The sequence below is a fragment of the Eurytemora carolleeae genome, unplaced genomic scaffold (genome assembly GCF_000591075.1).
Source record: "Eurytemora carolleeae unplaced genomic scaffold, Eaff_2.0 scaffold333, whole genome shotgun sequence".
Taxonomy (NCBI): domain Eukaryota; kingdom Metazoa; phylum Arthropoda; class Copepoda; order Calanoida; family Temoridae; genus Eurytemora; species Eurytemora carolleeae.
The window spans coordinates 37,572-61,839 of NW_019396309.1; the positions used below are offsets into that span (position 1 = coordinate 37,572).

Below are 24,268 nucleotides of genomic sequence, written 5' to 3' on the forward strand. Positions count from 1 at the left end.
ACAACTGAAAATAAACAGTTTAAAGAAACAAAAACATTGATATCTAATTCATAATTTATCAGACAAAGCTTTCAAGGTTACCGTTGTAAATTGGGCATTGCCTGGCAAACTTTGTATGGAAGCTCACTTGTAATTACGCATACAGTTTCTTTAATGCATAGTGAAGGTCCTAAACATACTTAATATATCTTTTTAAGTAGATTTTAAGGTTATATCTTACGCACAGGGAGATTCATAAGTGCCAATATGGTTTCTTCTGGAAAATTCTACCTAAGACAGTAATAACCAGAAAACTCTGAAATAGAAAGACGACTTTTAGAATCAAGTTATAACTTTGAAAAGTCCAATGAGCATGAGACACAGCAATTGTGCAGTGTAAACAAGCACATTTCACTAAATTAGTGATTTATTTAGTGTCTAGAAAAACTATTTGCTTTGGATTAACATCAAGTACACTTAAGTATGGCTCTAAGGTCGTCTTCCTGTTGCATTGTTTTCTGGTTATCACTGTATGTAGTTACATGTAAACTTGTAGAGCAAGCTTTTATTTAAATGTTAAAAATCTTATTTACAAAAGTAAGATATTACTAATACTGCCTATATGTCCAAATTAATAATTAAAAAATGTTTTGAAATGATTATTATTATATATGCATCATGTCTGTAGCGATATATTTATATGTATGCAGTATATATATGTAGAAAGCTTTCCTTGGAATTTTGCGTAATTTTCAAGGACATTTTTTAGTGACCTTGCAGTGACGCTTCATCTCTGCGTATATTCATGGGTAAAACATTTTAGACTTAATTATATTTAATGTTCTTTTGTTTTTTGATGTTTATGTATACATTAAGATTGATAGTCGATGTTTCTCATCTTTTTACATTGAAAATTTTAAGCTTTGTTGGCCTAAAACTAAATCTTGTCATTTAATGTAAGTTTATCTATTTAGAAAAAGCCCTTACAAAGGTAATTAATACATCACGAAATGTCACAGAATTATTTGAAATGTCTGACAGAATTTTTTGTCAAACCCAGTGAACTAATTAACTTTTTATATGATTTATTTAAAACATTGTTCGTAAGATCTGTGATTATTCACTTTTATGCTGTTCACAGTTATTCTGAAATTTACGAAGAATCTCCAAATTTTAAGAAAGAATATTACTGAACTAAACTTAATGAATTTTTGTAGTAAGCAAGCAAATGTACTTAAATTGTTATTTGGAGAATTTTAGATATTTCATATGCTATGCTAATTTTAATATTTAAATGTAGATGCTTTTTAATTTAGTCCATTAGTGCCTTAAACAGTCGTAAATATAGATGAAATCTATTCATGTGTCTTGATTATTTGTATTAATACATTGGGGTTTCTGCACGTTTTTTCTTCAAATAATAAAATCAGGGTAAAATATCTCTGATGGTCCTTTAGAAATTTAACAAAACTTCCTTGACTTATATTCTGAAAATATTTTGAAGCGAAGAAAATTTTAGATTTTTTTATGTTTAATAAAAAATTTTCATTTTTAGTGATTAAGTGGCGCCACAAGAAAATTTCTTATGAATCTATTCTTGAAAAAAAATTAAAGGGCTAGCTTAAACGTTTCTGCTCTCTCTATTTTCCCCATTACACCCTACCCCCCCTCTTTAAGCTACCTCATGGCTAAGATTTAGACAGACCGGACAAAATTAAATATTGTGTCACTTTTCTTTTTACCAGAATTAAGAATTCTTCAAAAAATGCTTTCTCCTCAGCTAGCATTTTCCAAAATATGAGTAATATTTTAGGGGTTAAAGGAAAAAACGAAAATTTTTTTTACTGTTGTAGAAACGGTTTGCATCAAGAATATCTGGTGAATTTAGCCCGCTTTAGCTTAGAATTGATCAGAATTTGTTAATTTTAAATTTTGATTTGCTCAATACTAGTCTTTCAGCCTTTTAGGGCGCTTCGCGCTCATATTCTTCTTTAATTTTTAATTCTGGGTCTTTAAACTGTGAGCATCTACTCTCTGTAGTCTAATATGAAACAGTAACAAAAAATTCGTGAAACATTTTGTCGTATATTTTCAAAATCTGAAATTTTAATTTTTGTACTTCATAACATTCCCTGGGGTCACGTAAGTTACCTCGAAAATGTTGAGCTTGGTCGGTTCAGCCATTTTTTCGTTTATTGGACACAAACAAACAAACAGACAGACAAGCAAAGTTTTATAAAGGAGATATTGACGTTCAGTCAAGGTTGTATTAAGGTACGCTTAAGTGTACGAGAAATTTTGTCTCCAAAGCAATTGACAGTTAAATTCCGTAAGTGACGTCACAATTTTTAGGGAGACTATCCCAAGCACCAAAAAACCGTCTCCCTAAGCACACTACATGACCCGATCCGAGTCGAATGTTGCATCTTTCTGAGTCTGGACGCTACGTTCTTCGGTATGAGTCGTTTTTAACAATTTTCTCCTTATAGACGCAACAAATAGAAGTAAGATTAGTAGTAATCAAAAGCGCTTATTTTTCACTTTTAATTTTTCGCGACCACTCCCTTTAAATTGGTGGTTAAAAAAGTAAAGAATGTCAACAAGATTTAACTAACGCCATTATCGCCTATATATTGGACACCCAAACATGCAAAATATAAATTTGGCTTGTGTGTCTGTATACTCTGTATATGTTTGTTTGTATCCATAAACTTCAGACCGGCTGAACCGATCTGGCCCAAGGAACTGTATATTTCTTGATCTGGCCCATGTTTTTGTGTTCACATGACCCCAGGCCCAGGGAAGGTTTGGTTATAGAATTAAATAATTGTTCCAGGCAAAAAATTTCGAATTTTGAATAACAACGAAAAAGAATGCCGGGTTAAAGTGCAACATTTAAACGCTATTTTTTTTCTAGAGCAATCCCCCCCCCCTTCCCCTCATACTAGTTCTCAATATTTTAATATAAATATGCTTGAAGTTCACATATGCAATAATAAGCAATAATAAACAAGAACGAGCAAGAATAAAAAATATATATTTGAAAATTTCAGAAATTATAGGAAACCTAAATTTTCTAGCCGGTGTATCTTTGCAATATGATGGTGTACATATTTAATATTGCAAACTTAGATTATTTTAATTCATGGTTTCAAGTATCTAATGACTACGACATTGGGTTGGAAAATAATAGGGATTAGAAAATCTAAGCTATTTACATTTTACTTCAAAGCTAGTTAATAGTAATGGTAGAGTATTAAACGAAAATCTAGAATTTTGAAAACACTTCTCTCTCCAGTTTATTATTATTAGTAGAGAGAGTGAGATGAAGCTGGTAGGAGTGCTCGCATGTGTTCTAGGAATATCCATATTTCATCACAATTCTAGAAAAATTCTAAAACTTTTTTCTGTAAAAAGATTTTATGTTACAGATTTGCACTTTACTGTTCAAAAAGAAGATCATAGTAGTTTCCAGCCGGAATTCATTTGCGTTTGTAATTGTCATTTAATGAAATGGCTACTTAAATATGATAGTTATAGTAATTCACGTACTATAAATCGACCATTGAAATATTTTACTTCATGAAAATAAATATTTATTTACCTTTACCTTTAGTGTTGGAAAATCAAAATAGAAACCAAAAACGATAGTTCGTTTTCGGTTTGTTTTTGGTTCGTTTTCGGTTCGTTTTTGGTTCGTTTTTGGTTCGTTTTTGGTTCGTTTTTGGTTCGTTTTCGGTTCGTTTTTAGTTCGTTATGGTTTGTTTTTGGTTCGTTTTTGCATATATTTTCTCTCGGGGTCAAAATTGGCATGAAGAGAAAATGTTTAGAAAAACAATTAAAAAAACAAAATGTTTTATAGACCTTCTGCCACCTTTTCATCTTGAGAGAAAATGAATGCGAAAAAAACAAACCGATTAACATCACTACCTGCAATTAACATCACTACCTGCAATTAACATCACAAAGATCGGGAATTTGTTAAAATGAACAAAATTATTAATCAGCGTTAAAGTTGATTGGGATAAATAATTTAACATTATTTTTCAAAGTTAAAGATAAAAGTATTATATTTTGGTTAATCATCGAACTTTAATTAATTTGGATTTGAAACAGGGCTCGGTATTGCCTTACCCGCCCCACAGGTTAAAAAATGGATTATTATACAGGAATCTTAAGTTGCAATTGGCTTTTAGGGCGCTTCGCGCCAATCTACTTTTTCAACTTTTACTTACTGTATTATGAGCATCTTCTCTTTCTACAATATAAAACAATAACAAAAAAGTTTCAAATTTTACGAAAATCAAACAGTTTTAGAGACAATTTATTGTAACTCTGAGCATTTATAAACCTTCCCTGGGGTCATGTTATGTCCCGCAAAAAAATTGATCCCGGTCGGTTCAGCCATTTTGACGTTTATAGTTTACAAACAAAAAGACAAACAGATTGTTATTTTTGTTGCTCTAAATATTTTTATTTTTTAATGTAGGAAGTTTATGGAGATTATGGAGACTATGGAGAGGTTTATCAGTATTATGATAATTATGAGGATGGGTAAATCCATAGATTAGTATCAACACAGATAGAACACTAGATGGCATCTTTTCGAGACTTATTTTTTTTCTTTCACAATAACCGTGAGGCAGAAGCCCAAAGGAGCTACGCGCATGAGCATAACTCCTTTAGCTGATGCCTCAGGGTTATTGTGAAGGCAAAACCCCTAAATCTTGTAAAGACGACATATCGTATCGATTGTTATTAATCTATGGGTAAATTAAAAGTACAAAGTAAAAGTAATGGCTAAACTATTTGGCACTTTTTTAATAAAAATAGTTCTAAAATTTTCTTTAAAACTTTATAAAAAAAAGATTTGAGAATTTTTCTTAATTTAAAATTAGATTTTTGCTTTTTGTTTAAATCAAATCACCAATGTGATGGGTATAAAGATATCACTGAGTTCAGAAACGCTAAATTCGTAAAGATCCATTGAAAATCGAGCAATTTATAAGCAAAAAAAATTATTTTTGGAAAGAAATTTGTCAAAGTATAAAACAATTAGTTTTAAAACAATTTTTGAAATATCGAAAAACAAACAAATAAATGATATTTAGCGAGTCAATGCGCATATTTAAACCTTTTCAGCATGTTTTGAAAAAATGAAAAATCGGCCTTCCCGTATGATGATTGCTGTTTTTTATTTCGTTAATTGCTAAATGCGTTTTGATTTTTTTTCGTTTTTTCTCTTATAAATGTGGCTTCTAATTTGCCTCTGAATATTTTTTTGCTGGCAGAAAAAGATTTTTTTTTTGGTGAAATTGATTACCCTTTATAAGAAGAAAAGCTTGTAACTTAAAAGCCAATGAAAATGATCATTATCCCAGTTACATTGTTGTTATCACTCATTTTTTTATTAAAGACTAAATTTTTAAACAATTATCGAGGTTAGCACAAAATTTAATCAAAGGCTATCAAAAGTTTTTGATAGCCTTTTCTTAGACATAAATAAAATGTTCTAGAAAGAATCTAAAAGATAAATTCTAGTTTTTTAATGACGATTTAGTTGACCTTTGATATTTCAAACTAACAAGACAGTTGGTGAATAGTTTAAAATGTCTTCTTCCATTATTTGTTCAGTTGAATTTGATACCAAAGATGATGATAATAAATACTAAATGGCAGTAATATTATAGTAAAATTAATTTCAAACAAATATTTATTTGAGTAAAAGATTTGTTTAACTAAACAAACTGCAAAAAGTCTTAAATAACTAATACAATAAAATGGAAGAAGACATTGAAAACTATTCACCAACTGTCATGTTTCGTGGGACACCCTGTATCAATGCGTATTTCACAGAATTTCAAAGCAATGACCGGAGTCATATTTTTATAAAATATTATCTTCAATATGCCTTATCCAATTAAGAATTTTTTATATCTATTATGGGACCCAATTTGACCCGTTTTGTAAAATTGTGCAGTTTAACTATCATTCAACCGTTTTAGACAAAAATTCTCGATTTTCAGTAAAGTTTAAGAAAAGATTTATATTTGAAGGCCATCCTACGATTCATATGATGCACCGCAAGAGCAATCAACAACAACATCTACAACTACCACAACAACAACAACAACAACCACAACAACTACACAACAACCTCAAAGAATAGCCTCACGGCGACAACGCCCCGGAAGAAAGCCTTCGACAGCCCTACCCTCACCTACCACAACTGAGAGGTACCAATTGTATTTATATATTATATACAGGGTGAGTCAAAAAAAAAGTGTGATTTGCGCCTGGTGCAAAAGTGTAACTTTTTTGCGCAACTCTTCTGTATGGTGTTTTTTAATATTTTTTGAAAATTTGTAATTTTTTTTGGTACTTCAATGGTCCGAAAAAAAACTGCGAACCTTTTTTTTCTTTCAAAATCAAAAGTTCAGAAAACAAAAATGTGTAAACAAATTGTTTCTATCGAAATCTAAAATTTTAAAAAGATTGAATTACAGAATCTCAGAAAATTTGCAAAATTGTAATTAGAAGATTCGCAGTTTTCAGTTTTGGTATAATTTTTACGGAAAAATTGTTTTTCAATGGTTCTCAAGGTTTCAACTTTTAGAATATACTAAGAAGAAAGGAACTACAGAATTTAAATAACTTTTCCTTAAAAATTAGACCAGAACTGAAAATTGCGAATTTTCTTATTACAATTTTGCCAATTTTCTGTGATACTGTGATTCAATTTTAACAAAATTTTAGATTTAGAGAAAATAATATGAATGCACATTTTTGCTTTCCTGAACTTTTCATTTTGAAAGAAAAAAAGGTTCGCGGATTTTCTTTTGGGCCATTGGAGTACCAAAAAAATTTACAAATTTTCAAAAAATATTGAAAAAACACCATACAGGAGAGTTGCGCAAAAAAGGGTACAATTTTGCACCAGGCGCCGCAAATCACACTTTTTTTGACTCACCGTGTATATATATACAGATTCAAATATATATATATTTTAACAAGTATTTTATGAGTTCCATAAACCTTTGACATCATCCTACAGCTAGGACTAGACACGTTCTGAGTGCTATGGAGAAGCTATTCTGAAAACTGACGGATGGGCTACGCCCCCCCTGAATCTGTCTGGGGATGCGAAGGTCCTGCCCCCCCCCTGAGTACACGCTATCTAAAAATTTGAAAAAATTTATATATAAGTCAGGATAAAAAAACCCAGATTTTTATAACTTAACTTGAAACGCAGTGTATCTACCATCTAGACAATAAAGATACCATCCCTAATAATGTTTAAAGCTCCTGGTATGAAAACCGACGCCAGACCAGAGAAAGAACCACTCGTCCTATATCTAGAGGTATATTGATAAAACATACAAAAAAATCAATAAATTATTAAACTTCAAATCAAATGATAAAATTTTATTAATTATTCACGTCTTTATTTATTTCCACAAAACTCAAAACTATAATACAAGCTGAATGAAATTAACTAATAAGGTTTTTTTGAACTATATCATAGTTTAAGTTGTCAAAAACAAGACCAATATAGATGAGTTCATTTAATTAAATTTAATACAATTTAAAGGGACTGTAAGCGTAATTTCAAGTGTACCCTTGAAATTTTAATCTGATTAAAAATGTGGAAGTTTACCGTTGTGTTTGCGACAAAGTTTTAAATGGTGCCGTTTTTAATCGGACACTCCCATCTTTGCATGTAGGGTCATTCAGATAATGCTTCTAGTTCCTTTAATTAACATTAAATTATCTGAATAAAATAGAGAATTACCCAACTGTTGAAGAGCAAGGGAGCGAGTTCAATGACACAGAAAACGACGAAAATTCCAGGTAGATTTTATTCTGAAATTTTACAGATTAATGCATGCTTAATGCTTATACTTTAACAAAGATACGGCCGACCCAAGGAACTTACACTAAGAACGCTCTAAATATAAACAGACTCAGTCCTTAAACAACCGGTGTTAGAGTAGGACCGAAGCGTTTAAAAAAAAAACCCGGTCATGTTCTCAAACTTGTTGTGGCAGTAAATATCAAAGAAATTAAAATATATTTTTTCTTCATTAATTTTCATTCTACTTTTCTGTCTTTAAGGAGTATAATTTCACGATTTCAAGCAGAAGATCTTCCTAACCCCCCCACCCCTTCAAGCAGAAGATCTTCCTACCATCCCCCCCTTCAAGCAGAAGATNTTCATCCATACAGATCCGGTTGAACAAATTGAGATTTAAAAATGTTATACTTCATCCATACAGATCCGGTTGAACAAATTGAGATTTAAAAATGTTATACTTCATCCATACAGATCCGGTTGAACAAATTGAGATTTAAAAATGTTATACTTCATCCATACAGATCCGGTTGAACAAATTGAGATTTAAAAATGTTATGCTTCATCCATACAGATCCGGCTGAACAAATTGAGATTTAAAAATTTCGTTTTGTTATTGAAAATACATATATTTGGCGTTTTTGAATCTGTAGTTTCTGACACAATTTTTGTTGTTTTGAAAGCTCTGATTCTGAATGTGGCGAAGACTGCAGAAACAGATTACACTATTTGGATCATCCAAAGGTTTGATTTCAATCTTTAAAAAAAAACATTCTAATTTTCTTTAAGGTTATAGAAATCAACTGTTTATAACATTATAATAATGTTTTTGGACAGACATTTTCTCTTTACCCAAAAGGTTTAAAGCGAGAACTTTATAACACACCGTGCCATGAATGGTGTTCACGGTAATTATATGAAATGTTTGTGTACTAGTCTTATTGCAATGTTTGTGTACTAGTCTTATTGCAATGTTTGTGTACTAGTCTTATTGCAATGTTTGTGTACTAGTCTTATTCCAATGTTTGTGTACTAGTCTTATTGCAATGTTTGTGTACTAGTCTTATTGCAATGGCTATTTCTAGATAAAGCTGAATTAAGTCTTTGTCACGAACTCTGATTTTCAAATCCCTATATCTCTGCAACCCAATGTCGTAGATATTTCAAACTGTTAGATTAAATATTAAAAGTTTGAAATATCAAACATACATTATCAGGTTGCAAGGATATAGGGATACAAAAACTTATGTTTGTGGCAAAGACTCAATTCCTTTTTTAAGAAAGCAGAAATAAAAATATAAAGGTAATTTCAATTCTATTTTCATTTATATTGAAAAAAATATTTTGGAATTATATTTAAAAAAAACAGAATGTTAAATCTATTGTAGGAGCACACACGATGTGCTGAGAACCAATTTGGGGATACTGCAGGTAAATATACATCTTTAAAACATAGATATTTGGGGATACTGCAGGTAAATATACATCTTTAAAACATAGATATTTGGGGATACTGCAGGTAAATATACATCTTTAAAACATATATTATTGGGGATACTGCAGGTAAATATACATCTTTAAAACATAGATATTTGGAGATACTGCAGATAAATATACATCTTTAAAATATAGTTTTAAAAATTTAACTCTAAGGGACTGTAAGTGTAATTGCAAGTGTCAAGGCCCGATTAGCAACAATACCCTGTAAAGGTTTGTCTGCTCCAGTATTAAGTATCCATGGTTTACATTAAACCAATAATATCTTTCAATATAGATTTCAAGAGTACACGTCTTAGAATCGAATATTGCCATCTTTGTGAAGTTTCACTTGAAAATAAGCTTACAGTCTCTTTAAATAAATCTTAAATGTTTTAGAGATATCTTTCACGAGGAGCGAAGAGATTGGCGGTGGTGGGAAAGTATAAGACAATATATGTACGCTAATGGAAACTCTTGGTAAGTTGATACAGTGGTTTATATCAATATAATGAAGTTGATACAGTGGTTTATATCAATACAATGAAGTTGATACAGTGGTTTATATCAATACAATGAAGTTGATACAGTGGTTTATATCAATACAATGAAGTTGATACAGTGGTTTATATCAATACAATGAAGTTGATACAGTGGTTTATATCAATACAATGAAGTTGATACAGTGGTTTATATCAATACAATGAAGTTGATACAGTGGTTTCTATCAATACAATGAAGACGCCTTTTCTTTTCAAGTTTTGATTTCTGACAAGCTTTTTTCAAATTACAAGCTTCTCTTTGTTTCAATGTGTTTATGCATTCATTTTGAAAGCTTGGTAAAAATTTGAAATTATAAGCCTTCTTCATTGTATTGATATATACGACGACGATTTATTAACCTCCTCAAATCTAAAGCTAAGCACATATAAATACGCTGATTAAAACTTTTATATTTCCTGTTCCCTATGAAAGATGTGGTCTTGAATGAATCCTATGTATTTCAGTGATACCTAGAAAACTCTGGGATAGTCAAATGAACATAAGACACCACAATTGTGCCATGGAGTGTAAACAAACCCATTTCACTTATATAATTTAATAACTTACGAGTTAAGTTATTTGCTTTGTAACAACATCAAACTCACTTCAGTATTGCTATAATGTCGTCTTCTGAAACAAAAAATTTCTGGTTATCACTATATCACCGAGGGTCTCCGATAAATAACTATACCCTTCTGAAGTAAGGTATGTTCGATTGTTGTTGATTCGATGATAATGGTTTCCTCTATAATAGACTCTTTGATACATTGTACTCATTAATGTCACAAGAAGAGGTGGATTCATTTGGTGAACCGTCCTGGTTTGCCTTACATAGTCACTAATTAAGTACTGTACAGGTTGCTCTAGGTGTCCGGTTCTTGAAATAAATTGAAGTTTACAGGGTGCACTAAGTATTAAAGATGTGCGTAAAATTAGTTTTTTTAAAATGTTTTCTATGAATTAGGTACAACCAGCATCAGCCAACTATACACCAGCAGATGTATTACAACCAGGCCGGATAAATATATGTATATATGAATATATAAATATATAAATACATAAAACATTGTATTGTTTAAATAAAGATGAAAATCGTAGATATATATATATATTCTATTCTATATTATTTTCTATACAGTAAAACCCTTAATAAGCCATACATCGAAAGAATTTATCAAATGTCGTCTTGACAATTTTTCAATGGGTTTTATACTATTTTACGTAAATCTTGCATGTATTTGCGAAAATAAAAAAATATCAATGAATATGCGGGAGCAGTTTTAAAGAGCTCCATATAATCAATTAATTAAGAACTAAATATCTGCAACATTCCATTATCAGAAAGTGAAGAATACGACATTTGATGAATTCTTTCGATGTATGGCTTATTTAGGGTTTAACTGTATGAATTTTTTGTGCATTAAAAGTCTATATTCAGTGGTAGACGATTATGTAAATACTATAAAGACGACTTTTTATCTATGTTTTGGTTTGTTTAAGCTGCTTTAGAATTTAAAGTTCAGAAATAATCAAAGAGAAGCTTTTTAATGGACAGTTTCTCTTGACTTCTATGTTTTTTTTTGTATCCATCCGGTTTAACAGCTTGATATAAATCAAAATTGAAATCGAAAGTCGTCTTCATTGTATTGATATAATCGACTACCACTGTATTTATATAGCTTTATTAGAAAGTATATAAATTGATTATAAACCTATACTCTTTGCTTGCTGCGTTTTCTATTTTATTTTTTCTCTCTCGCTTAAAGAGGCCTTTTTTAAGATATCTCTAATAAATAGAGAGAACAGAGATTCAGTTTCTTTAGAATCGCCAACCCTTCAAGTTCAACCAATCAAAAAAATCTACATTTTAATCCGACTTTGTAAGTTGTCACGAAAACTTTTACACAAACAATCAGACATAGACAAGCGAAAGTTATATTTGGATATAGGGTTGTTTATCGTTTTTTGTTTCGTTTTCAAAAACGATCGTTTCGTTTTCGGAAAAAACGATCGTTTTTAAAAACGACCCACTCGTTTTGAACTTTTAGAAAACGATTAGCGATCGTTTTTGAAAACGATCGTTTTTATTAAACGATTTGCGACCGGTTTTTATTTAATTTAAAAAAACGATCTTTTATGAAAAAATGTTTTATTGACAATTATATTAACGATCGTTAACGAAAGATCGTCGTTAACGATCGTTGACGAAGGGTTGTCGTTAATGATCGTTAACGAAACGACGAACTTTATCAAAACGGTCGTTTTTGGAAAAAAATAACATGCAAATTTATTGAATGTCGTCTTACGTGAAGTTTAACAGTAGTGGGGGAGTTAAAACTCCTTGATATTTTCTTAAAAACTACTCAATGATAAGTACAGATGCCCTTTTCAGGTCGGTTTCCTCTCTTCGTTAACGATCGTTAACAAAGGGATCGTCGTTAACGATCGTTAACGAATGGTTGTCGTTAACGATCGTTAACGGAACTACGAATTTTAAAAAAACGATCGTTTTGAAAAACGATCGTTTTAAAAACGACCATTTTTAAAAAACGAACTTTTTAAAAAACGATCGTTTCGTTTTCGATTTTTCTTCGTCGTTTTCATAACGAAACGATCGTTTTTCTGAAAAATGAAAACGTTAACATCCCTATAATGGATATGAGAAAATTTAAGTCGATTTTAATTTGCAGTGATACATAATACAACCTTTTCACAAACTAGCTCAAAATATTGTTCTTTCATATGAGATGGAAGTGCAGGAGGATACAACAAGATAAAGGATTTATTTTTCTAAAAAATGTAGTGTGCGACCCAAAAGTTTAAACTGGCAAATTTTGTTTAAAAATTACGGGTTTTCTCTGCAATTGGCACATTTTTCATTAGAAAACGAAAATAAAAAATTCTCATTTTTTTGCGAAAGAGGGAAAAGAGCAAAAACATCGATTAAAACATACTAACACTCTTTCTAACACTCTTTCTGATATATATTTCTGACTCAAGAGTTTATGCAAGTTAAAAATAAAATAAAAATAAAAGACAAAAAAGGAATTTAAAAAAATGATTTTCTTCGGAACAATTGGTGAAGGAGGATTTAAATTTTTGTTTGAAATGTGAATGTTGAGAGATGTTGAGAGGGGAGAAAATGAAATGAAAAATCGAGATTATTTTTTATTCAATATTGATGGAATTTATCTCACTTAATATTTCCCGTTGTAGGGTGATAAAGTGACTTTATCGCCCTACAACAGGGCGAAAAAGTAACTGTTTCACCCTGCTCTTAAAATTTCAAATTTCATACCTGATTTGTCTCATTGTAGGGGGATAAAGTTACTTAATCACCCTACAACGGGGTGATTAAGTAACTTTATCGAGCTGCTTTTAAATGATTTGAGGAAAACTGAATAACACTATATATGTTATTGAAATGGGTATCATGCGTGCGAAAAAGTTTTTACCTGGATTTTGATTTTCAAGTTTATTTTCGATCAAAATAAAAATCCCGGCAAAAACTTTTTTGCACTTAATAATACTCAATACAATGACATAAATAGATATTTCAGATCTCTAGATTGCCAAATATTATTCCAACTGCACACTAAAAAGCATTTCAATAAATGGGTCTGCATGGTGGTGGGCAAACAGTGTCTAGTGGGCCATAGAAATATCTGAAGATAAATTCTAAAGATTCCAACACACTGCAAATGTTCCAATCTGAATGGCCAAATTACAATATAGTTTTATTTCCTAAAATTTTTTCAGAATCAAATCAAACCAAGTTTACACCATGATCAGATCTTATCGGGGCTCATTTTAATCATTGGTTTGATTATGGAGGAAATGATAAAAATAATTTTAACTCCAAAACGGCCCCTCCAGAGTTCATAGAACTATAGCATTAAGTATTTCTTTTGAATTTTTTGAAAAAATTTACATTTTGACAATTCTGTAATTCGTCTCACACTTTTTGCATATCACAGAGGGGTCAAAAGGGAGTTAAAAGAGTCTTTTCAACCAGGGACCTTTGTAGTGAAATTTAGAATACAAGGCTTTTAGGGCGCTTCGAGCCCATCTTCTATTTCAATTGTGAACATTTTCTCTTTGTATACATTGAAAAAAAAGTTCAAGGATTTAAAAAAAATACTTTTATTGGATACAAAAAAACAGACAGACAGACAAGCAAAGTTTATATAACTAGGCTGTTAGGGCGCTCTGCGCCCATCTTCTATTTTCAATTGTGAACATGTTCTCATTGTAACATTGAAAAACAAAGAAAAAAAATTTCGCGGATTTTATGAAAAAAAAAATCGTGGATTTTCAAATTTTTACAAATTTACAAAAAAAAACTTTTTATTTTTAAATTTTGATCATTCATAAACCTTCCCTGGGGGTCACGTGATGTCCTACACAAAATTTGGGCCATATCTGTTCAGCCGTTTTGACGTTTATTGGATACAAACAAACAAACAAACACCCAGACATTTTGATCATTCATAAACCTTCCCTGGGGTCACGTGATGTCCTACACAAAATTTGGGCCATATCTGTTCAGCCGTTTTGACGTTTATTGGATACAAACAAACAAACAAACACCCAGACAGACAAGCCAAATTTATTGATAGAAGAAAAAATTTAAGGCGTTATTTATTGTTATACAGAGCTCTCTCTTAGAAAGTATACAGTTCCATGTAAAATTAATCTTTAGAAAAAAAATCATTCAACAAATTCTAAAAACGTCAAAAGAACAGCTAGCTGGAATGTAATTTTTTAAAGAAAATTAGAAAAACATTGTTTCAATTGGGAAAAATGAGAATAAAAAAACGTTATGAAAGTTTTTTTCTTATACTTCATACATTGTCACTTTATACATTGTCATTTGTCACGTGTATTAGACACATTTAATAGATAACCTTTTCACTGGTATTAAAGAGAAAAGTAGAATCCATTAAAAGCATTATTCTAGATTTATACCTCTGCTTAGATCCAATGAACATGCTTAGAATCATAATTTTCAAATAGGATAATCAAGAGAGCCAATTTAAAAAAATCTTGTTACGTCAAAATATCAGGGAAAGGATTAGAAAATATCGAGATATATCCTCCTCCCCCCCCCCCTCCCTTCCCCACACAATGGAGTATAAAAACGTATACCGGTAGGGCTAGGCACCATTCATTTAACGAACGAAAGTTTTTAAAATTTAACGAAAGAGTCTGTTAACGAACGGCAAAAATCATTAATTAAGAAATTTTTTATATTAAATATTCGCTAATGGCTCGTCAACGGCTGGCACAGTTAACGATTTCTAAAATATTTTCTGTTCTCGCCGTTAATAAAATTAAAATCGTTAACGGCAGGAAACTTTGAGGAAGAACAGAAAATGCCGTTAACAAACTGATTATACAGTTCTTAGCTAAAGTACAGATACCTGAAAAGTTGTTTTTTGAACTGCTTGAAAAAAGTCTGAATTTAACAAACCCTAATTAGGTTTTTGTTATGATATTTTTTATCAAATGTTGAAGTGAAGCCAAATTTATATGTAGATTGTCATTTTTATAATTTACAACTTCTTCACGGGCAGCCGGAGTACATTTGAATTTCCGAGCCGGGTCAACCTTTCCGGTCCTAGTTTGTTCTGTACCTAGCTCTATGGACAGGACTAGCCGGTGCAACCAGGTCGACGCGGTCAGATTTAATGCTTCATATAGGTTGAATTTAATTTTACTAAAGGGGCGCCTTTTAAAATTTAAAGAAAAACATATTTGTACACGAGCACTCTTGTATGCCGAGTCCATTAGCGCCTGATCCAATCAGGGTTTAGTCATGTGTTTCGTGTCTATTCTGAACCAATAGAAATTGCATAGCGGTAACATCTATCTTAAAGAATATCCGTTTCAGATACAAATGTTCTCTGTTGTTGGAAATGAATAATGGCTAACTAAATTTTACTTGATTTTCGGAACAAATATTCTTAACTTAACACGGAATGGAACACATGGAACACATGGAACACATGGAACACATGGAACACATGGAACACATGGCCTCTAAATTATGAAAGGACGATTCAGTTCACAATGCATTATGACGATCTGTTATTTAGGAAAAATATTCATTTTAAATTTGAAAATAAAATATAAATTAATTTAGTTTTGTCTCAAACTTAAACCTGATGGTGTAAACCTTTAACATGTCAAATTTTAATTATTTGATCTAAAGCAGTTTATAATTTGATATATTTAAAGTTTACGAAATTAGGTTGCAAAAATATAGGGATTAAGAGTTTGTGACAATGACTCAATTCGTTTGACATGGAGTAATTACATGTCATCCACGATGAAAAAAGTTACGTACTTACATCTGATTTTGTATTTTTAACTATTTTTAGTTCGTGACGTAAATGGATTTTTTGTTTAATTGTGTTAAAGGGGAAATTAAGTTGAAAAGGGTAAATAGCTGAAATGTCAGAAAGCTGTCACAAAACTAATGTATGGCTTATAAGTTATAACAGTACCAATTTACCACTCAAACAGAAAGTATCTAAATTTAAAAGAGTAAAAATTCAGCGAAATCTTTAATAAAGCTCTTCGCGCGCTAATATATTTATTATTAATATATATATATTTATATGTTAGCCATAGCTGGGCAAACGGCTGAACCAAATCTGCTGACTTTTTGGAGGGGACTCATGGTGGCATAGACAGAAAAACTGTTTCTTTTAAAATTCGATTTTTTCTTAAGTATTTTTAAAATTCCTCGGGCAACACCAGGCACTTCCGCTATAAGATATTAAAAATGAATTAAGATTTTAATTCATTAGGAAAATCTTTATAATTTGTTTTTATCTTTTGCAAATATCGTCATTAAAACTTTTAAAATTTTAAAACTTTAAAAACAGAAAAATTAAATTTCGACCTGTTGTCACAATTTATATATTTTTCTTATTTTTAACACTAAATGAATAGCGTGATATAGTTTCTGGCCTGTGTTCCCCAATTATACTAAAAAACGTGGCAGAGAAGGAAGAACAATTGACCAAAACATGTATAACGTCACTTCCCTCAATGAGACCAGTGGGGATGGAAACTCTGACACCCTGCCAGAGGTATAACTGGGGGAAAGTACTGGGAAAAATTGGAATAAGAAAACCAAGGATGTAACTCAAGGAAAGTTACTTCAGAAGTGTACACATCTTGTGTACTGCAGTGTACTGTCTCTGGGCGCTAATGTAAACACAAGACGGATGTCGAAGCCTGACATGGGATCCATCTTTCACATAAAAAATCAATGAAATATTCTAGTCATAAGAAACTATTATGTGAATTATCAAAATTATAAAAATTTAATGCTTTTAACCTCCACGGATACTAAACGAACACTGATGCATCTATTCTTGTTTACAAATTCCACCCAGAGAGAACTGGTTTCAATATGATACGCAGAGTATACGCGACAGCAATTAACTTTCCTTGCATTACAACCTTGAAGAAAATGAACTCATAGCAATACGTTTATTCAATGTTATTATAAAGCAAATAGTTTGATTCATACTAATTAAGTCACTAATTAAGTGAAATAGATCTGTTAAAATGAACAATTACTATTATTCATGTTCACTGGTTTTTTTAAAGTTATAACTTGGTTCTAAAAGTCGTCGTCTTCCTATTTTGAAGTTTTCTAGGTATGACAGTATTATTTTTTTAAATGCTCATTTTTCTGAATTTTTCTTGGCTTTAATAATCGATCAAGCTTATTTTAAGGAATGCCATTTTAAAATGTAAAATAAAAAATAGCTCCTATAATTAGAACATAATTCATAAAGTATAAAGTTTAAGCTAAAAAAGTATCCAATGGCCGAATTTAAAGAATTTGAGCGGCGGTTTAAATTTAAGCCGCGGCTTAAATATGGTTGGTTCCACTTAAAATTGTATCAAATGTTTCAAGACGCTTAATTTAAACCGGGTTTTGGCAGATTTAAACCGCGGCTCAAATTCTTTAAATTCCTTCTCTGTATTTAATAATATAACATTTATAAGTACGTCTAAAATATTTTTTAAAAATCTTAATGATTTAAGAAGATAAACTAAAAACATAATTTTTCATTTGATTTTTTTTTGTTTTCAATATATGTAAAAAATTGTAAAAAAACAGTAAAAATAGTAAAAAGTAGTAAAACATAGTAAAATATGATCTTTTTGATAATATTTCATCCTTTAAAAAAACACGCGTTTTTAAATCCAAAACGAAACAAAAAATTTTTTTTATCGGTTTCACTTTCAAAGTCGACTTCCATTCCCAAATCAAAGGTTGTGCGGTGAATATTTTCGTGCAAATATGACTTATATGTTAGCCAAGATGGAAACGTATAATTTACAAATAAATCAGTTTCTTGCATGTCATAATTATCGGATAGGTTGCATAGTATATTTCTTTACAGAGAAATAACCGGTTAGTTACAGTTTAAAATCACTTTGCAATATTTAGGATTTAAAAAGAAAATTGCATCTTTGCAGGAATCCTGTGATAGAAATAAAATGATATAAAAACATTTTTATTTAGAAAAACTCGCATCTACATCTGTATATGACCGGCTGTGTAGTCCTTTGCTGGCTCTCATGCACACCAAACTTTCACTTTATATATAGGGTCTTAAGGTATCTATCTATATATATATTGGGTCTGTAGGTATAACATTTTTATTGGGGGGGGGGGGGGGGCATAGTCCCAATTTTTAAATACAATTTAGACGACTTTTTTTTTAAGTTTTGACTTATAACAAGTTTTTTTTAAGCGAATTATCAAAAAATTTAAACATAACTCGCCTTCAATGTAAAACGTTAAAATTTGTTGGATCAAATAGTCTGAAATATTTAAGGTTGACATCATTAGGTTGCAAAGATATAGTAATGACAAAATTCCTTTACATGAAATATTTAGGAAAAAAATTCTGGTGGTCTCCAACCTGATAACCTTGGTAAGGTCTGAAACATTTTAATTAGACAAGGTTTTTAGGGTGCTCCGCGCCCATCTCCTATTTCAACAATTAATTGTCTGAGAGCATTTTCTCTTCGCCTAATATAAAACAATAAGACATAAATTCGAGGATTATTTTTTGTGGATTTTTGAAATTTGTCAAAAAATCTAATTTTCTAAAGGCAATTTTTTTCAATCCATGGGGTCATGGTAGGTCCGTTCAGTTCAGCCGCTTGTTTAGACGTTTATTGAATATAAACAAACAATCAAATAAACAGACAGAGACACAAGGAAAGTATATATTTAGATAAATAAAATCTTAAATATTCATTTGTTTTAATATAATCAGGCATTTGTTTTGGCCAATTTTGTCTCTGTGATTGCTACTTCACTGGATACTCTTAGATTAGAACATGTTAAAATTCCACCAGTCATACGGTAAATATTAACTACAGGGTTACTCACAAAGATTGAGACCATTAAGACGACTTGAAACTCTTCAAATGAATCTTCAAAGTTAAAATGAAACGTCTTCCTTGAATACATTCTTTCACTGGCTTATATGATGATTTGGCATAACAAGCGACAAGTTTACGGCCGCCGTGCATTTAAGGACACAGACAGTATTTTTTTCGTCATCTTTGAAGTCTCATCCTTTGTGGATAACCCGGTATCATACAACTATTTCTGATAAATAAATATAAAAAAACGCGCTCACAGTTCGTTGTGAATTAAAAATTGGCCTTTTTTAGTGAAGATTTTTCACCTAATAATTATATTATATTATAACTTCTCCATACTTGAGGGAAGTGTGTCTCCAATTCCTCCAATAGTACTCTAATGATGATGATTTCTTCCCTAACTCACTTTTCCTTGAAATTTGTCAGAGTCTCCAAAGTTTTTTTGGCCCTATATCAAACCAACAGATGGGACATATTCAGTGGTTATTGGCACAACTTTAGGTACCTGTATAGGAAAGGCTAAAAAATTGACCTCTCTATAGTAATCTCTGATTTTTAAAAACGCTAAATTCGAAAAAAAAACTTAAAATGTTTTCTTGTAGGTTTAAATGAACAATTTTTGGTAGTTTTGGATAAAAAATATATTGTCCCACTGCCAGGGTTATTTTCATTTGCAGACATTTTACGTGAAACATAAAATATGTTAAGAAATATTTAACCAATCCTGGAAGAATCTTCGTGTCAAGAACTGTGGAACAATTTTTAATCATTTAAAATCATGAAATAATAACAGGTTAGGACTTTTCGGAGCCTCTCTCTTCTTTATTCAGCTGGAGATACTCAAACAGTTCATTCATTTCTTCTTCAAAAACAAGGTATTGTATTTTAGACAAATATCTCCCATCCCTGCAAACATTTTGTCTCCGACATACCGACATTTTGTCTCCGGCTTTCGGTGTGTTCTGCAGTAATTTGCAGTACACTGACCGAAGATATATAGTACGTTTAGCGAAGAGTGATATTTACCATTTTTTAGTCCTGGCTCTTCTCTGTAAAATTGAGTTTGGTCTGGATATCTGGTGCTCTGCTGGCAGGGTTTTTACTTGGATACTTCCTGGTATGTACGTTTCATGGATACATGGTGGTATCGGAGTTCATAAATTGCGTGACGTCATGTCTAACTGCCTACCGCAAGTTCAAATCATGAATCGCCGATTCAAAGTTAAGAATTCATGAAGATTAAGGTAATTGATTAAAGAGTTTATCGGTGATTCAGGATATGAACCGACAGCAGGTAGTTCAGCGATCCCTCCAATTCATAAAATTCGGTCCCTGGTACAGTGACTAGAAAAGTCTGAAATAGGAAGACGACTTTTATAATTAAATAATAACTTTACAAACTCCAATGAGCATGAGACACAGCAATTGTGCATTACATATTTATCCATTTTACTAGTTTGGTGATTTATTGAGTGTCTAGAAAACAATACAAATACACTGAAGTGTTGCTAAAATGTCGTCTTTCTATTTAATCGTTTTCTGTTTATTACTGTAAACTCTGGAAACAATCTTATTTTTGTTTATTGTCCGTTTAAGGTAAAATCTTGAATATTAACCAAAAACAAAGAAAAAGTAAAAATCACAACAGAAACATAATTTCCCAAATGATAACACAAGACAGTTGGGTATATAAATTTATTCAATTCAAGTTACATAAAAATGTGCGCTTTTTTATCAAAATCCGCGAAATAAAAAGGGAAACCTGCTTTGTCGGTATAAAATGTTACCTACTGTCCTTGAAACAAATAAGAAACTTTTTTGTCTAAGATCATGAAATTGTGAGTAAAAAACGGGATAAAAATTCCCTCAAAATTGAATAAAGCTTTCATGGGTCCCGTTGTAAATCGGGCATTGCCATGCAATCTTTGCAAGGAAGGTCACTTGAAATAAAGCGTACAGTCCCTTTAATGTTTAGATTCTGCTGGATCCACGTCTTGACCAGGAAGCTCCAGAGCACAACCCACATGCTTTCTGGAGAAATGGTAGGAATAAGCTGTAGGGTTTTTAACCGGAGTTCCGCGGAATAAAAGAACTCACCATTGCAAATTGCGTGCAAGGGAGTGACCGGCAATGTATATAGTTGAACTGAGAATGTAGAATTTTGGGGAATTTTTTTAGGAATCATTTGAGACCTATGAGACGTTTTTACGGTGCATATTTGTTCAGCAAGAGCGCAAATTCAATTTTTGAGGGATGAATTATCGTCGAATATAAGAAATCTTATTCGGTTATTGGTTTCTGTAATGTCTCATTGTTTACAAACATTTGCTGAAGATTTCCTGGGAATTTTACTTGAAATGACGACATTTTAAGAATTTGAAGAAATACGAACAAATTCATTTGAATAAGAAATTCAATGTAATGATGAAAAAGAAATAATTAATTCCAACAGCACTCTGGAATGTCAAAAAAGGCCCCCCCCTGGACAAATTCCCATAATATACGCGTTTTAAAATGCTATTTCACTTAAACTTGGCAGAGTGAATTTAATTTTTGATTTGAACATATGTACAACACATATCAAATCTTTTATTTTCCTAAGTATTAGAACAATCTTTGTTACTGTAAATGAATTAGAAATTGTAATTATATTTTCTTCTACTGCAAGCCATTGTATCACTGCAGATAAGCTGTTATATCTTAATATATTGTCAAAAAACAAACATAAGACACACAAAAATACAATATTTTATAAAAATTTTATTAAGAGGCTATGATTTACTACGTGATCTTGCCAAGCATTGTAACTCTGCTAGTGTGTCTTCTGATATTAGGAGTCATGATCACCAGAATTCTGAAGTATCTCAGGTAAAATATTCTGATATAAGGAGTAATGATCACCAGAATTCTGAAGTATCTCAGGTAAAGTATTCTGATATTAGAAGTAATGATCACCAGAATTCTAAAGTATCTCAGGTAAAGTATTCTGATATAAGGAGTAATGATCACCAGAATTCTGAAGTATCTCAGGTAAAGTATTCTGATATAAGGAGTAATGATCACCAGAATTCTAAAGTATCTCAGGTAAAGTATTCTGATATAAGGAGTAATGATCACCAGAATTCTGAAGTATCTCAGGTTAAGTATTCTGATATAAGGAGTAATGATCACCAGAATTCTGAAGTATCTCAAGTAAAGTATTCTGATATTTTAAATGTTTTCTTCATTATATCAAAGAATTTGAAAAGTATCATGGGACTGAAATGGAAAAGTTTTTCTGTTAATGGGGTTTCACACAGTGATCGATGACTATATCAATATAATGCAAAGATAACTTTTTTATTAGTAATACTCTAATCCCTAACAAGCATTTTTTTAAATTACAAGCTAAGAAGTTTAGAAGCTGTTAATTGACAACTTCTCTTTATATAAATGTGTATTTCTGCTGTTTGAAAGCTTTGATCAAAATTAAAAAGGAAAGTCGTCTTCAGTGTATTGATATACATGGCGATGCATTTATTTATTATTTGATAATTTTTTTTTCTAGAGAAGTCCATGAGGCTGTTACTGTTCCAACAGTAGGATTAATTTTGGATATAACTCCTGACGTGATTGAGCTTCAGCATGGCATTGACAATCTACCCAAACGTACGCCGCCGTCTCAACTTGAGGAAGAAACTAAGGTGAATAAATTTGTACTTGGAAAGTAAAGGAATTGAGCCTTTTTCACAAACTCAAATTTTCTGATCTCTGTATCTTTGCAATCTGAGGGTCTAAACCTATGATATTCCAAACTTTTATTTTTTGATCTAATAAAATTCATAGTTTGAAATAGCTAGATGATATTCGACATGGAGTTGCAAAAATATAGGGATCAGAAAATCAGAGTTTGTGGCAGAGACTCAAGATTCCTTTTAGACCTTTCATATGAAGTACGAAGTGCCAGAAATAAATTCTGGATAAATTTTATCTGCAGAAATGTTTAGATTGAATAATATAGGTAAAGATACAGGTTGTCCCAAAGTATATGGAAGACGACATTCAAAATTATTTACTAACTAATGTTTCGTGGGACACCCTGTATATGCATATAAACGACAAATATGCATGAAAAGAACAGATTTTCAAGAGTTCACATGAATCGGAAGATGAGAATACTCTTTTGGGACATTTAAGCACACTTCTTATGATAACACATGCTCATAATGTTATGTTTATTGCAAAATCTGTTTTATGTTATGGCTATATGATAATTTATAATTATTAGAGCCATCTAATGCACTGATTCAGTATAGATAGTAATTTTATTGTTTAAGTTTAAATACTAATGAGCTTCGTGCAATTTTTTTGATAAATATAAAGGCATTGAGTCTTTGACACGGACTCAAATTTTCTAATCCCTATATCTTTGCAACCTGATGGTTGAAATCTTTGATATTGCAAGCTTAGATTGTTTGATCCATAGCAGAATTCATAGTTTGAAAAATCTAAGGTCTACAACATGCATGGATTGCATAGAAATAGGAATTAAAAAATCAGAGTTTGTTATAAAAACTAAATTCCTTTTTTAGAGAAACATTGACGACGAGAACCCTGGAGAAGAAAAGAAAAGAAAAGAAGAAGTGATGAAGACAACAATATTCCTATCCATCCACATTATATTCTTTATTATCTGTCTTTTCATCTGCTGATTTTTTATCATGTTCAAGATTGTCCAAATAGGTTAAGACAACTTCTGGGCCGAGTACTGTACGTCAAACTAAACTAAATTTCATGTAATGGATAGGAATCCTTTGTTTTCAATCCTAACTCCTCAATTGTTGAAGAGTACTGTACGTCAAACTAAACTAAATTTCATGTATTGGATAGGAATTCTATGTTTTCAACCCTGACTCCTCAATTGTTGAAGAGTATATTGTACGTCAAACTAAAGTAAATTGCATGTATTGGATAGGAATTCTATGTTTTCAACCCTGACTCCTCAATTGT

At 31.2% G+C, this 24,268-nt stretch overlaps 2 protein-coding genes and 1 long non-coding RNA gene across 5 annotated transcripts; all 3 read left to right on the plus strand.

Annotated features, from left to right (window-relative positions):
• The first annotated feature begins 3,256 nt into the window (after window positions 1–3,256).
• Window positions 3,257–7,834, plus strand: LOC111700668 (salivary glue protein Sgs-3). The gene is made up of 6 exons (XM_023471662.1): window positions 3,257–3,338; window positions 4,096–4,124; window positions 4,469–4,533; window positions 6,036–6,215; window positions 7,282–7,340; window positions 7,764–7,834. Exons 1-6 carry the CDS (start codon window positions 3,305–3,307, stop codon window positions 7,832–7,834), a joined length of 438 nt encoding a protein of 145 aa, XP_023327430.1. The 5' UTR covers window positions 3,257–3,304.
• Window positions 7,835–9,245: 1,411 nt separating this feature from the next.
• LOC111700681 (uncharacterized) lies at window positions 9,246–10,917 on the plus strand. Of its 3 annotated transcripts, none has more exons than XR_002765028.1 (3): window positions 9,246–9,262; window positions 9,707–9,787; window positions 10,815–10,917. It is a non-coding gene; the product is annotated as an uncharacterized LOC111700681 (long non-coding RNA). The 3 variants fall into 3 exon arrangements; XR_002765029.1 differs by lacking the exon at window positions 9,246–9,262 and adding an exon at window positions 9,283–9,306; XR_002765027.1 differs by lacking the exon at window positions 9,246–9,262 and adding an exon at window positions 9,323–9,350.
• A 5,842-nt stretch (window positions 10,918–16,759) lies between these two features.
• LOC111700678 (uncharacterized) lies at window positions 16,760–24,195 on the plus strand. Its single transcript, XM_023471674.1, has 10 exons — window positions 16,760–16,950; window positions 18,405–18,499; window positions 18,783–18,819; window positions 19,168–19,256; window positions 20,073–20,154; window positions 20,316–20,396; window positions 21,255–21,321; window positions 22,048–22,147; window positions 22,827–22,962; window positions 23,851–24,195. The coding sequence occupies exons 1-10, from the start codon at window positions 16,888–16,890 to the stop codon at window positions 23,968–23,970; spliced, it is 870 nt and encodes a 289-aa protein (XP_023327442.1). The 5' UTR covers window positions 16,760–16,887; the 3' UTR covers window positions 23,971–24,195.
• Window positions 24,196–24,268: the final 73 nt, after the last annotated feature.